The following is a 13,766-nucleotide window of genomic DNA, read 5'->3' as shown; positions in this document are numbered from 1 at the left end:
ACTCCTCCATTTGGACTTTCAGGATAAAAACAACATTAAAATTGAGGTGGGGGTGGGCATAGCTCAGTGGTAGAGTGTGTTTCTAGCATACATGGGGTCCTGGGTTCAATTCCCAGTACTGCTATTAGAATTTTTTTTTTCCACTATTAAAAAAAAAGGAAAAACACCACCACATTAAATTGGGTTTTCCTGTACTCACAGCCTGGAGCTCTCTCACGGATAAACATCCCTCCCACTATGAAAAGGGAAACAAGACGACTGGAGAGGCAGCAGTTGAGAAAGATGATGTCTCATGCTTCCAATCTTTCTCCATAAAGTAAAAAGTGACCCAGATGCTAAGAGGGAGGAGGCAGCGGGGAGGAGCGATGAAGACCAGACCCGGCTGTTCTGGGCAAAGGGCAAGAGAGCTGCCTGGGGCCACACAGGGGGCCTGGTGGGCACGCTGAGCACCGGATGAGGGGTTTTGTGTCCATCAGCCACAGACAGCATGGAGCTGGGCCACTCACCCAAGACCACTCCATGGGGGGACGGAGAAGACAAGAGGAAAAGGAGTTGGGGGCATGGGCACCAAGGCAGTTGGAGAGATGGACCCCCGGGTCTAGGCTGGACTTGGAAGGGAGTAAAAGCAAAAGGGCTGATCCATCAGGAAAAAAAGCAAAGGGACAAAAAGACTAGACATCTCACTGGATCGAAGAACAGGCACAGTGGAGGTGAGACCACCAAGGAGATGCCGCAGAGGAAGGTCCTAGGAAGGGGAGGCAAGCGTCCCCAGAACACAAGGCCGCGCTCTGGGCCAGCACCCTGATGCCCTGCAGCCCGTTCCACCCTGAGCCCACGAGTGTTGTTTCAGGATGAACTGAAGTAGATAGATTCTAATCGGACTGAAGCTGGACAGACACAGATACGAACTCAGAGGGGCCTAATGCTTTCCCTATCACCCGGGGCCATGCGCGTGTCATCAGGACGGTGGGGACAAGTTTCCAAGGTTGTGCTGTTGCTTCTGAAAGCTCTGGAGGGAAGGAAGATGCTTGGTGAAGGAGGAAGGAAGGGCACTACAAGAAAAGCATTCCTTCCACTGGGTCCTTTGAAAGAACTCACCTCTGCATTCATCTTGGTCTCTTTGTGCAGAAGCTGTGAAGACAAAAGCAGAGGTTCAGAACATGGGTGGCATCCATCCCAAATTCCATGCAGACACGTCCCCTTTGCCATCCCACTCTCTCTGTCACCCCACTTCCTGTCTCATGGGCCCCATCCACCCCAAATGCCTTCACCACCTTGTGCCCTTCTGGGAGGGTACCCAGGCCGGTGTCTCATCTGAGCCAGGCGGCAGCTGGCTCCCCTGGGATGTCTCGCCAGTCAGGCTTCTCTCAAAGGCCACTGTGAATCCCCAAGGTCCACCTCCTGTATCAAAGAGTAGCTGTAAACGTGATGCTTCTGTGTACTTGAAAAAACGATGCACTGTCCAAAATTGGTGCGTGGAGAGGATAGCTTTGTATCTGCCCTTGTTTTACGGGGACAATCAAGGCAGTAGGAAACACATACTTCTTTTTTTTCCCTCCTAGCTGAGTTTCCAAAGGACTTAAACATATTATGTTAAAAAAACAGTTCAACAGGCTACTCTGAACCCTGAGCACTGAGGAGGAGGAAGGAGGGAGCAAACAGGCATGAATCACAGGAATGAGGAAAGAAAAAGGGGACATGAGAGGAAACAGGAGAGAGAAGGAACAGAAATAAATAAGGAACCAGTGCAGAGTAACAGCAGTTCCAAATTTTCACCACCTCCCAGGACTGCCTGTTGAAGATGCGCATCTCTGAGTTCCACCCCCAGAGTTCCTACCCTGTAGGAAGGGAGGTTAACAATCTAAAAATAAAAATAAAATTAAAAAAAAGACACTATGAACTCATCTACAAAACAGAAACAGACTCACAAACATAGTAAACAATCATATGGTTACTGGGGGCAAGAGGGTGGGAAGGGAAAAATCTGAAAGTTTGAGATTTGCAAAGGTTAACCACTATGTATAAAAACAGATAAACAAATTTCATCCGTATGGCACAGGGAACTATATTCAATATCTTGTAATACCCTTTAATGAAAAAGAATAGGAAAATGAATATATGTATATATATCACGACCGGGACACTGTGCTGCACACCAGAAATTGACATATTGTAACTGACTATATACTTCAGTACAAAAAAAAAAAAAAAGAATCTGCATTTTCAACAGGCATCCAGGAAGATGGCACTCAGATGGTCAAAGAGCCAATCACAGAGAATCACCAGGATTGATGGTAAAACAAAGGGGTCCCAAAAATTAAATTTCTCATTTTTCAAAACCATTAGAACTGCCTCTTTATTAAACTAGGATGGTGAGTGGACGACAGAGGCGACGGCAAAGGACTAAGGAGGCCTTTCCAGCCCTTCCACCTGGTTGTGGGAGGGGAGGAGGGCAGGGTCCCGGAAGCCAATGCAAAGGATGCTCCTGAGTTGCTGAGCAGGGAAGCGGGGCCCTCCAGGACCTCCGGGAACGGAGGGCTGAGGCAGCCTCTGTCCTTGGACCCAGCCCTGCATTTGATCTTATTCTCTCTCAAAATATAAGAAGGGTTAGGCCACTGGGAAGAGCAACTGTGAAATAATAACACCCGTTTTTAAAAACCCTGGCCATCCTAAGATCGCCTGGGATGATCATTGGGGCTTGTGTTGAAAATAACTCATTTTCAGTAACTCCCTCCCTCCTCTCTTGCCCATTCCTCCTTCCTCCTTTGACAGTGGGTCTCGTGACCCAACCTGGCCACGTGCTGCCTTTCCTTTTGCCATTTGGAGCCCTTTCCTCTTTCCTGGGAAATCTGAAAGCGGGAACTTTCTGGAAGACAAACCCTCAAAAGCAGAGAGGGAGTGACAAAGAGGGGGAGTGTTCTTCTCAGATCCCCGGGAGTCAGCACAGGCGTGATGTCTTCTCGAGAACGAAGGCTGACCAAGACACTGACAGGAAAGCCAGAAAAGGCCAGGGCTAAGTCAAGGACCAAGTCTGGACCGCAGGGGCTCCCAGGAGAGCCTGCCCTGCTGCCCTCCCCGCAGTGATGCCCGCCCCAACACCACTGAGCTTCACTTATAATCTGAAGAATGTTAGTTCGTCTCTGTTGGAGCTTCCATGTGAGTGGAGAAGTCAGATAACAAAACAGGAGGAAGAGGATGACAGTTGTGAGAGCCTGCTTGTGTCAGCTACTTTATCTGCACCAACCCTCCTCCTTGCAGCCTTGGCAAAAAGGCTAATATTAATTCCATTTTGCAGATCAGGTACCTGGAGTTCAGGGTGGGTTCCAGCCCTGGGCCTCACAGTCACGGTGTTGTGGCCTTGCCCTGTAATTTCCAGCTTTCTGGTTCTAGAGTCAAGCTCAGACTGCCACAGAGACCTTTACAGCACCGTCTGACACTCACCCAGAGAGCTTTTATGAGAAATAGGAGATCTGGGGTTTGGTCTGGCTTCAGGAATGGACTAGCCAAGTGACCATGGCCAAACAGGTTCCCAATCTGTAGGCTGAAGGGTTGGACTTCATCTCAAAGGTCCGTTCTGGCTCTAAAATGCTGTCTGACTCCCAGAAAAGGAAAATCTGGTGACTCTTAAAACAGTGCTCAACCTCAGTCATAAAATTACCTCATCAAGAGGCTCTATCAAATTGGCAGAGATCAAAATGTTTGCCACAGTGTGATGGTCGAAGTGTGGAGGAAAATACTCTCTGACCTTATTGAGGAACTAACCATAGGCAGGCACCATCTCTACAGAAGGCAGTCTAGCAACGTCTAGTAAAACTCCAAACCGCCCAGCAACCTCTGACCTAGTGATCCAGCTGTTTCCCATCTATGTTTCCAGTCCCCAGACCTCGTTCAGGAGAAATCATTAAGTTGCCCTGAATCCTCTGTCCTCGCAGAAGTATTACTACAGCTTCCCTGTCTAATGAGGACTTCCAAAAATGCTTTCCTATAAAAACCGTCTATATAACATCACTTAGGAACTTTACTGCTTTCCCACAGAATCTGGGGAAAGCAAAACAAAACAAAAGCAATCTGCAGAGATGTGCATGCATGATGAGAAAGGACTTCACCTAGAAATCCTACCACCGTGGGCATCGGCAGTCTATTACTGAGGATGAATTGATTATCACTTACAAAGCACATTCAGCAGGGGTATCCTGGCCAGATCCTCTCCACATTCCTCCGTCTCCAGCTTTTAACTCCCATCATAATAAGACAGCACTGTTGGGAGAGGCAGCAAACCCCATCTCTCAACACCCTCCCTGCCCACACACATCTTTCCCTTCCTCTCCACTGACCGGCCAAAACTGGTTAAAGTGTAAACAGAACTCAGAGAGAACTTTATTCTACATTTTAATATGTTCTAAAAGATCTAAGACCTAACCCTCTAACAAGATTTCATTTTGTCTTTTTATTTCAAGGGTTTAATATTTTAATGGTCAAACACGAAAAAGGCTTTAAAGTTTTGGACTTTTAGCATTATGTTTGGAAAGACCAATAGACACATTTTTGTTTTCTTTTAGGTTGTTAACTTTTTTCCCTCTATTTACGTATTCATTTTAATCAGTCTAAACTGTATTTTGGTATGTGGCATGAGCTAATGTAATTCTCCCAAATAGTTGAGTTGTTCCCATATCATATGAATATTTTATCCTTTCCCCCAATGACTTATACTTAAATTCTTGTGAATATGGTTATTCCTTTTGGTTATTCCTTATTTTTTTTTTTTTTTTTTTTTTTACTTTCTCTGCTGTACCACTGACCTCAGTCCCCATGCCTATAGTAAGTACATTATTTACATTTCTGTGGCTTTACAATATGTCTTGATATCTGGTCGTTTGGTAAGTTCTCGTATTAACTTGTTCAGTATTCTTCTGTACTCTTGTTTGCTCAGACTCCTAGATTAATCAACTCTGTCAAGTTAAAAAAAATTCCACTGTGACTCTGCCTAGGATTGCGTCAAGTTTATAAATTAAATTAGCGTTAATCATTCAGCTTTCTCACCCAGAAATATACGGTATACCTCCAAAAAAGAAACCAAAAAACCCAACAACAACAACAAAAAACGGAAGAAGAATCTTGAGTTAGTTCCTGAATTGCTGTGTAATTACAAAGGTCAGCTCTGGCTGTAGTGGTCCAACTAGAAAGTTAAAGGAGAAAAAGTTAACCCTTTGGCATAAATAACCTGCCGGAAGCATTTTCAAGTAGGTTTCTCCTTCCCCCAGAACTAAGGCAGCAGGTTTACTAAACCGCTTCGGAGTCCGAGCATGCAGACGATCTCTGGGAAATTAAAAGCCTGCCTGTGACTCAAGAGACCACAGTTCTAGAACTGGCCTGGGTGCCCAGTAGCTGTGTGACCCAGGCAGGGGCACATGGTCTCTGGGCGCTTTGGTTCCTGCTTCTGTAAAAAGGAGGTGGGGAAGGGCAGATGAGCTAGATCAATGGAAGAAAGATCAGTGAACTCGGAAGACAAGAGCACTATTATTAAAGTCAGAGCAGCGAAAAGAAAAAAAAATTTTTAAAGTAAAGATAGCTGAAGGGATTTATGGGACAAGAACAAGTGGTCGAAGATATGCATTATAAGGGGCTCAGAAGGAGAAAAGAGAGAAAGAAATGGGCAGAAAGTTTATTCAAAGAATTAATTGCTGGAAATTTCCTTAACTTGGGGAAAGCAGCAGACGTCCAGATCCATGAGGCCCCCCAAAGACTAAAGAAGATAAATCCAAAGAGATCCACACCAAGACACAGCATAATTACACTGTCAAAAGCTAAAGACAAGAAGAGATTCTTAAAAGCACTAAGCTAAAATCAGCACGTTCTATACAAGGGAACGCCCATAAGATTATCAGCATCTTTATCAGCAGAAACTTCGCAGGCCAGAATGGAATGGAATGTAAACTGAAGGGAAAAAAAAAAAAAAAGCCAAGCAAGGCTACTTTACCTGGCAAAGTTGCCCTTCAGGATTGAAGGAAAGATTTAAACATTTTCCAAACAAACAATAGCTAAATTGGGGGGTGGAGGGGTGGCTCAGTGGTAGAGTGTTCAGAATGTGTCCTGCCCAGTACCTCCATGAAAATAAATAAGTAAATAAATAAAAACCTAATTACATCCCCCCCCCAAACAATTAAAAATACAAAAAACAAACAAAAAACTAAAGGAGTTCATCACCATTATTCCGGGCTTAGAAGAAATGTTAAAGGGAGATCTTCAAGCCGAAATGAAAGGATGCTAATTCGTAAGAGGAAAACATACGAAAAACTCACTGATAAAGGAAAGTATACAGTTCAAGTCAGAATCCTCTAATATGAGCATGGTTGTGGGTAAATCACTTATAACTCCGGCAAAAGTGTAATAAAGAACAAATCTGACTCCGTGTTAGCTCTGTTCCTTTGGCTTTAACCCTGTGCCCTGTTTCCTAGGCTTAGTCTTGTTAGCTTTGCACTCACGTACAGATAACAAATTGCAGAATAGAGAATAACATTTGTTTTGCTGGAGGTTTTGCAGGAGCACCATGAGCTGGCCCACGTGGACTGCGGCAAGAGCAAAGAATTCCTGCACCAAGAAGTTTGCAACAATCAACCACACCCTCTCCCCTTTTTTGCATAAAAGGAGCCTGTATTCTGACTGGAGCAGGATGGTTCTCCAAGACATTATAGTCTGCCATCCTCTCGGCCTGCCGGCTTTCCGGGTAAAGTTGCTGTTCCTTGCCCCAACATCTCTTCTCCCAATGTATTGGCCTGTCGTGCAACGAGTTTGGACTCGGTAACGAAAGAATTAAAAATAACTATAATTACTTGTAAATATAAACAACTTAAAAAGGATGTACATTGTGACCCCAAAACATAAAATGTGGAGGAGGGAATGTATGAAAGTAGAGCTTTAGGATGTATTTGAAGTTAAGTTGCAATCAGCTTGAAATAGACTATTATAAATATATTTTATGTACGCCTCATGGTGATTACAAAGCAAAAGCCTATAGTAGACACACAAAGGAGAAAAGAAAAGGAATCAAAGCAGAGCACTACAAGAAATCATCTAATCACAAAGGAAGATGGCAAGAGAGGAAGAAAGAAACAAAGAAATTATAAAACAAACAGAGAACAATGTAATGGCAATAGGACGTTAATACCTGGCAATGATTACTTTAAATGTAAATGGACCACATATAATCAAAACACAGAGAGTGGCTGAAGACATTGAAAACAAAAAGCCACAAGACTCAGCTATGTTTACTTCACTTTAAAGAACACACATACGACTGAGTGAAGAGGTGGAAAAAGATATTTCCAGAAGAAAGCAGGAAGAGTTACACTTGCATCAGACAAAACAGACTTTAAGCCATTATGTAATACTTCGTGAAGGAAATCGAAAGACTCTACCCCGAAACTGTAAGAACTAATAAATGAATTCAGTAAAGTTGCAGGACACAAAATTAGTACACAAAAATCAGTTGCATTTCTATACACGAACAACAAAATATCAGAAAGAGAAGTTAAGAAAACAAGCTCATTTACCACAGCATCCAAAACAAATAAATACTCAGGAATAAATTTAACCAAGGAGGTGAAGATCTGTACAATGAAAACTCTTAAGACACTGATGAAAGAAACTGAAAGATACAAGAAATAAAAAGATATTCTGTGCTGATAGACTGGGAGAATTAATATTATTAACATGTCCATACTACCCAAAGCAATCTATAGATTCAGTGCAATCTCTATAAATTCCAATGACATTCTTCACAATAATAGAAAAAGCAACCCTAAAATTTGTATGGAGCCACATAAGATCTGAAACTGTAAATCTAGAAGAATACATGAGGGGTAAGCTCCTTGACATTGGTCTTGGCAATGATTTTTTTATTAGCCACCTAAAGCAAAGGTAACAAAAACCAAAATAAACAAGCAGGACTACATGAAACCAAAAAGCTTCTGCACAGCAAAGGAAGCCATGGAATGGGAGAAAATATTTGCAAACCACACATATTTCATAAGGGGTTAATATCCAAAATATATGAGGAAATCATACAACTCAATAGTTAAAAAACACACATGATCCAATTTTAAAATGGGCAGAGAGACTTAAAAGGCATTCTTCCAAAGAAGATATATAGAAGGCCAACAGGTATATGAAAAGATTTCAGCCTTCAGCATCATTAATCATCAGGGAAACTGAAATCAAAACCATGAAGAGAAATCATCTCACACGCTAGGATAGCAATTATCAAAAAGAAGAAAGATAACAAATGCTGGTGAGGATATAGAGAAAAGGGAATCCTCGTGCATTCTTGATGGGAATGCAAACTGGTACAGCCACTATGGGAAACAATGCAGAGATTCCTCAAGAAATTAAAAATGTAACTACTGGATGATCCAGCAATCCCAATTCTGAGTATATATCCAAAGGAAACAAAATAATTATCTTGTAGAGATATACATGTACTCCCATGTTCTTTGCAGCATTATTTATAATAGCCAAGACATGGAAACAACCTAAGTGTCGATCGATGGATGCAAAGATAAAGGTATGATCTATATACAATCAGCCCTCCATATCTGAGGATGCGTAATCCGTATTCACTGTACTATACCATTTTATATCACGGACTTTCGATGGATGCAAAGATAAAGGTATGATCTATATACAGTCAGCCCTCCATATCTGAGGATGTGTAATCCATATTCACTGTACTGTACCATTTTATATCACGGACTTATGCAGCCAAGGATTCTGGTATCCAGAGGGGATCCTGGAACCAATGCCCTGCAGGTACCAAGGAATATTATTCAGCCTTAAAAAAAGAAGGAAATCTTTTCATTTTTGACAACATAGGTGAACCTGGATGGTGTTAAGCCAAGTGAAATAAGCCAGACATAGGAAGAGAAATACTGCATGGTATTATTACTTAAATGTGGAATCTAAAAGAACAAAAGAATCAAACTCACGGAAAGAGTAGAAAAGGGGTTCCCAGGGCCTGGGGTATGGGGGAAATAGGAAGAGGTTGGTAAAAGGGTACACATTTTCAGTTATAAAATCAATAAGGTCTGAGGATCTAAAAATATATAAAATGGTAACTATAGTTGATAACACTGTCTTGCATAACTGAAATTTGCTGGGAGTAGAACTTAAACCTTCTCATCAAAAACAAAAACAGTAAATATGTGTGTTAATTTACTCGGATGGAGAGAATACTTTCATAATTCTTCTGTGTATCAAATCATCACATTGTCTACTTAAAATATCTAAGAATTTTTTTGTTAATTACACCCCAATAAAGCTGGAAAAAAAAAAAATCCTGTAGTGGCTAAAACAGCATGACGACATTACTGCATGGAACAGAGCCAGAGGTCAAAAGCAGCAGTGACCTACGTGTGTATGTGCTTTTTTTTTTTTTCTTTTTCAAAAACATGTTTTGTCTATCTCCTTTTACTCCCACGGTAACCCTTAAGAAGTAGGGCCCCCCAACTTTCATTCTTCAGAGGCAGGAAGACCTTAGATCACTTGCTGATGGTGGTTCTCTGTCTGCCCCCTCCTGCCCCCTCAGGAGCCAGCTGACCTCCCCAGGCTGCATCACCTGGGCTCCCCACCCTTCAGCTTCCACTTGAGTTTGGCCAGAGGAGATCAGTGGGCAGAGGAGGGGAGAGGTGTAACAGAGAAGAACAAACCTGACTCCACATTGGCTCTATTCCTTGCTCTCTCACAACTTTGTGCACGGTTGCCTGTGGTGAGTCACTGCTGGCTCCGTATCTTTGTAAAAGAACGTCGCCAATAGCCTGAAATATACATGCTAGCCCATTCGCCAGGCTCTGTGCCTCCCAGGCTTGACCTTTGCTTTTCATTCATATAGAGATAAAAAGTTGCAGAACAGAGAGTAACATTTGTCATCTTGGCGGTTTACAGGAACATTGTGAGCCGACCTACATGGACAACTGCAGGAACAAAGGATTACCACAACCCCTCAGGGTCTGGCCCCCCACCAAAAAAAGCTTGCAACAACTAGCCACACCGCCTCCCTCTTGAAGTCTGAATTATAACTTGGGTAAGATGGTTCTTTAAGGACACTAGTCTACTATCTTCTCAGTCTGCTGGCCTTGGAAAAAAGTTGCTATTCCTCGCCCGATACCTCGTCTCTCGATTTATTGGCCTGTCCCATGGCTGAACACCATAAGCTTGGACTCATAACAAAGGGAGAGGCTGGTGAACTTATCTCCCACCTGGCCTGTCCCGCTGGGCTGCTGCTCTGGCCGTGGCTGCATTCTGCCAAGGCCACAAAATCCCCAAAGGGCAGCTCCTCCTCCGGTAGTCCAACCCACCCCCCACCCCACCTCGGAGCTGGTACCACAGTCCCTTCCCCGCCCCTTCAGACCAGGGTGGAGATGGCACCCCGCCAAACCCCTTTCCTGGGTGCCTCACTGTCGCTTGTTGGTTTCTTGAATTCTACCCCCTCTTTTTTAGAGTCCCCTCAAAAATTTATTTCACTTTTGTGCATTTTTCTATTTCCATCCTCACTGACGTACTTACTTGCCCACCAAAATCTCACCACAAAGGAATAATACAGCCAGGACTTAAGTTATGCCTTGGCTTAACTTACGCCTCCGTTGCCACCTCAGTCTTTCTCTCACACGCAATTGGAATATGAACTTCTTCAGAGCATGTGACCAATCATTTAGCAATTTCTGTTAACCCAAGTGGTTTCAACCAACATTTCTGACTGTCAACTGTAATGATGAGAAGGGGGAGTACCCAAGGAATGCTGCCAAACATCCTTTCATGCACAAGACACCCTCCCCACCCCAACAACAACAACAACAAAAGAGTTATTCAGCCCCAAATATCAACAGTGCCAAGGATGAGGAACTCTGGATTACTCCTCATGCAGAACGAACCACAGCTGTGACATTCCTCCTCTCTGAAAAGCTCTCTTAGCTGCCTGAAATCATTGCCCCCAAGCCAGGCCACTGGCAGAAGTACAGGCAGAAGGATTAGGGAGATGGTAACCTCAGATCGGGCCAGGTGCTGGCCTGGGAAGTCCCAGGGTTAAGGTGAAGGCTACCCTCACCCTTGAAGGGAGCTGGATTCTTTAGGGCCTGCCAAGGAAAATAAAGTGGCTACATGGGGCAAAAATCTGTAAATATATAAATACATCAAAATATTAACTGTAATTATGTCTCTGGTGTAATTTTTAGTGATTTCATTTTTTTTTTGCTTATCTCTGTATTTTAATTTTTGCTATAAAGGTTAGTTAACATTTGTATAATTATTCAAAACTCTTTTAGAAGTTATAAATTATGCCATGTTCACTGACTCTATCCTTCCCAGCCCCAGTTCCTCAACTGAGTACTTTCATATGGCAGTATATCAGGGTGCTCTAATAATGAAACACAGAATATCGTCTTTACAGTTAATTATAAGGAATGGTTCCACGTCTTCCAAGGCTATTAATATTTGAAGATGAATGAATGAAGTATACTTTACTTTCAAATAACGAGAACTATGCAACTGATCAATTTACTTTCCTAGAGACAAATCTGAGACTTAACTACAAAAATAGTACCAGATCTGCCCTGTCCTATAAGGCAGCCACTAGACACACGTGGCTATTTAAATGTAAGTTCCTTAAATACAGAACATTTTCATTTTCACAGAAGATTCGCACTTTATTTTTCTGCCCTCAGACTTCCTGTCTTACACTGTCTGCTCCCCACATCTGGTTCTATTTATTTTATGTTGATTCGTTACTATTCTGTGCGATTGCAAACTACCTTAAGTCCTTTGCAGCACAATTCAAGGTATCAGCACTTGGAAATGTCCGTCGCAGAGAACCCTGTGGTTGCTGGGAGCTCAGGCTGTGTTTTTAGACTGCACTTAATTCATGTAGCCCTCACAACAGCGTCTATGATAAGGTTTTCCAGTTTCCAAGGAGCAGAGCGCGGCCAGGAGAGGTTAAGTGACCCGCGCGGGGTTCGCCCCGAGGAGCAGAACCCCAGCCCGGCCCGGCCCGCGCGATTCCCGGCCGCCGCACCCGGACTACGCCGCACAGCGCGCCGGCCCCAGCCGACGGTGTCCGCATAAAACCCGAAACCATAAGCATTTTGCAAGTGACCTATGGATTTAATGTTTTCAATAATCCGTCTTTGTTTATTTAAGAAAGGCCCTGCGCGGAGAGCACGTCGCGATCCCCAGCCAGCAGAGCCTCCGGACCACCCCGCTCCGCGCCGGCCCGGGCTGGGGGCGCCGAGGGCTCCGGCCGCGGGGCGGGTACCCGGTCTCCCCGCGGGCATCGGCTTGCAGGCTCCCGCCTGAGGGTCTTAAAAAAGCCCCGCGCGACCCCCGATCGCCGGCGCGCGCCTTACCTGCGGCCGGGCACAAAGCTCGAGCTCTCCGCGCAGTCTCGGGGCCCCGCGCCACCAGCAGCCGGGAGATCCGGGAGCGGGAGCCCGGCTGGGATTGGCCAACCGGCTGGAGGGCTCGGGCGGGAGGGCGGGGAGGAGGAGAAGCTGGCGCCGGTGATGCGAGGGGTCCCGCCTCACGCCCCCTCCAGGGAGGGCGCGGCCCCGGCGCTCTGCACCGTGAGGGCGCCCGCAGGACGGTCTGGGAACAAGTGCAGGCCCGCGTCTGCCGCCCTGTCGCCCTGCGCTGCTCCGGGGCCTGCAGGGCTGTCTGGGGCCGTGGCCGCTGTGCTCTGCCCGCGAGTGGTGCGCATCGCGGCCCCCTCCTCCGCCCCTCTCCCGCCACGTGCAACCCGCTAGGTCCTTTTGGGGTTAGTAGCCCCCAAGGTAGCCCTGGTGGAACAGGCCGACAAGCTTTCTCTATCTCTGTGTTAAAATACACATAACATAAAATTTCCATCTTAACCATTTTTAAGTGCACAGGCATGTGGTATCAAATACATTCCCAGTTGTGCAAAAATCACCACTGTGCATCCCCGTAACTGTTTCCATCTTGTGAAACTGAAGCTCTATACCCGTTAAACAATAACATCTCCTCATTATCTCCTGCCCCCAGCCCCTGCTAACAACGATTCTATTTTCTGTCTTTATGATTTTGACTACTGTAAGTACAGTACATGCCTTTTTCTGATTGGCTTATTTCATTTAGCATAATGTCCCCAAGGTCCTCCCATATTGTAACATATTGCAGAATGCCCTTACTTTTTAAGACGGAATAATATTCCATTGTATGTATATCCACATTTTTGATTATGGGTTCATCTACTGGTGGACACTTGAGTTGCTTCCACGGGGTTAGTTACTATGAATGATGCCGCTATGAACATGGGTGTAAAATATCTCTTTGAGATTCTACTTTCAGTTCTTTTGGATATACGCCCAGGAGAGGAATTGCTGGATCATATGGTAATTCTATTTTTAGTTATTTGAGGAAACAGCATGCTGTTTTCCATAGTGAGTTCACCATTTTACATTCCCACCAGTCGTGCACAAGGGTCCCAATTTCTCCACGTCCTTTAAAATACTCATAATCTGTTTTCTTGATGGTAGCCAGCCTAATGGGTGTGAGGTGGTAACTCATTTGAGTTTTGATTTGCATTTCCCTAATAACTGGTGATGTTGAGTATCTTTTCTGGTGCTTACTGGCCATTTATATCTCTTCTTTGGAACACTATCCATTCAAATTTTTTGCCCATTTTGAATTAGGTTGTTTGGCTTTTTGGTGTTGAGTTTTAGGAGTTCTCTATATATCCTGGATATTAATCTTTTATCAGATATATG

The 13,766-nt window shown here is 44.3% G+C and overlaps 1 protein-coding gene across 4 annotated transcripts in view; it reads right to left on the bottom strand.

The window, feature by feature from the left end:
* Nucleotides 1-12,776, bottom strand: part of BLVRA (biliverdin reductase A) — a 51,734-nt gene extending 38,958 nt beyond the window's left edge. The window contains exons 1-2 of one of the 4 annotated variants that reach the window (XM_074367717.1): nucleotides 12,390-12,776; nucleotides 1,099-1,131 (exon numbers count right to left, since the gene is read on the bottom strand). In XM_074367717.1, coding sequence (XP_074223818.1) covers nucleotides 1,099-1,110 — 12 coding nt within the window. In that variant the 5' untranslated portion in view covers nucleotides 1,111-1,131; nucleotides 12,390-12,776. Of the gene's footprint in view, nucleotides 1-1,098; nucleotides 1,132-1,274; nucleotides 1,300-4,170; nucleotides 4,291-12,389 lie in introns of those variants that run through there. The other 3 variants (XM_074367719.1, XM_074367716.1, XM_074367718.1) reach the window with 3 other exon arrangements.
* Between the last annotated feature and the right edge of the window lie 990 nt (nucleotides 12,777-13,766).

The sequence above is a fragment of the Camelus bactrianus genome, chromosome 7 (genome assembly GCF_048773025.1).
Source record: "Camelus bactrianus isolate YW-2024 breed Bactrian camel chromosome 7, ASM4877302v1, whole genome shotgun sequence".
Taxonomy (NCBI): Eukaryota; Metazoa; Chordata; class Mammalia; order Artiodactyla; family Camelidae; genus Camelus; species Camelus bactrianus.
This window is presented reverse-complemented; position numbering and strand designations above follow the sequence as displayed.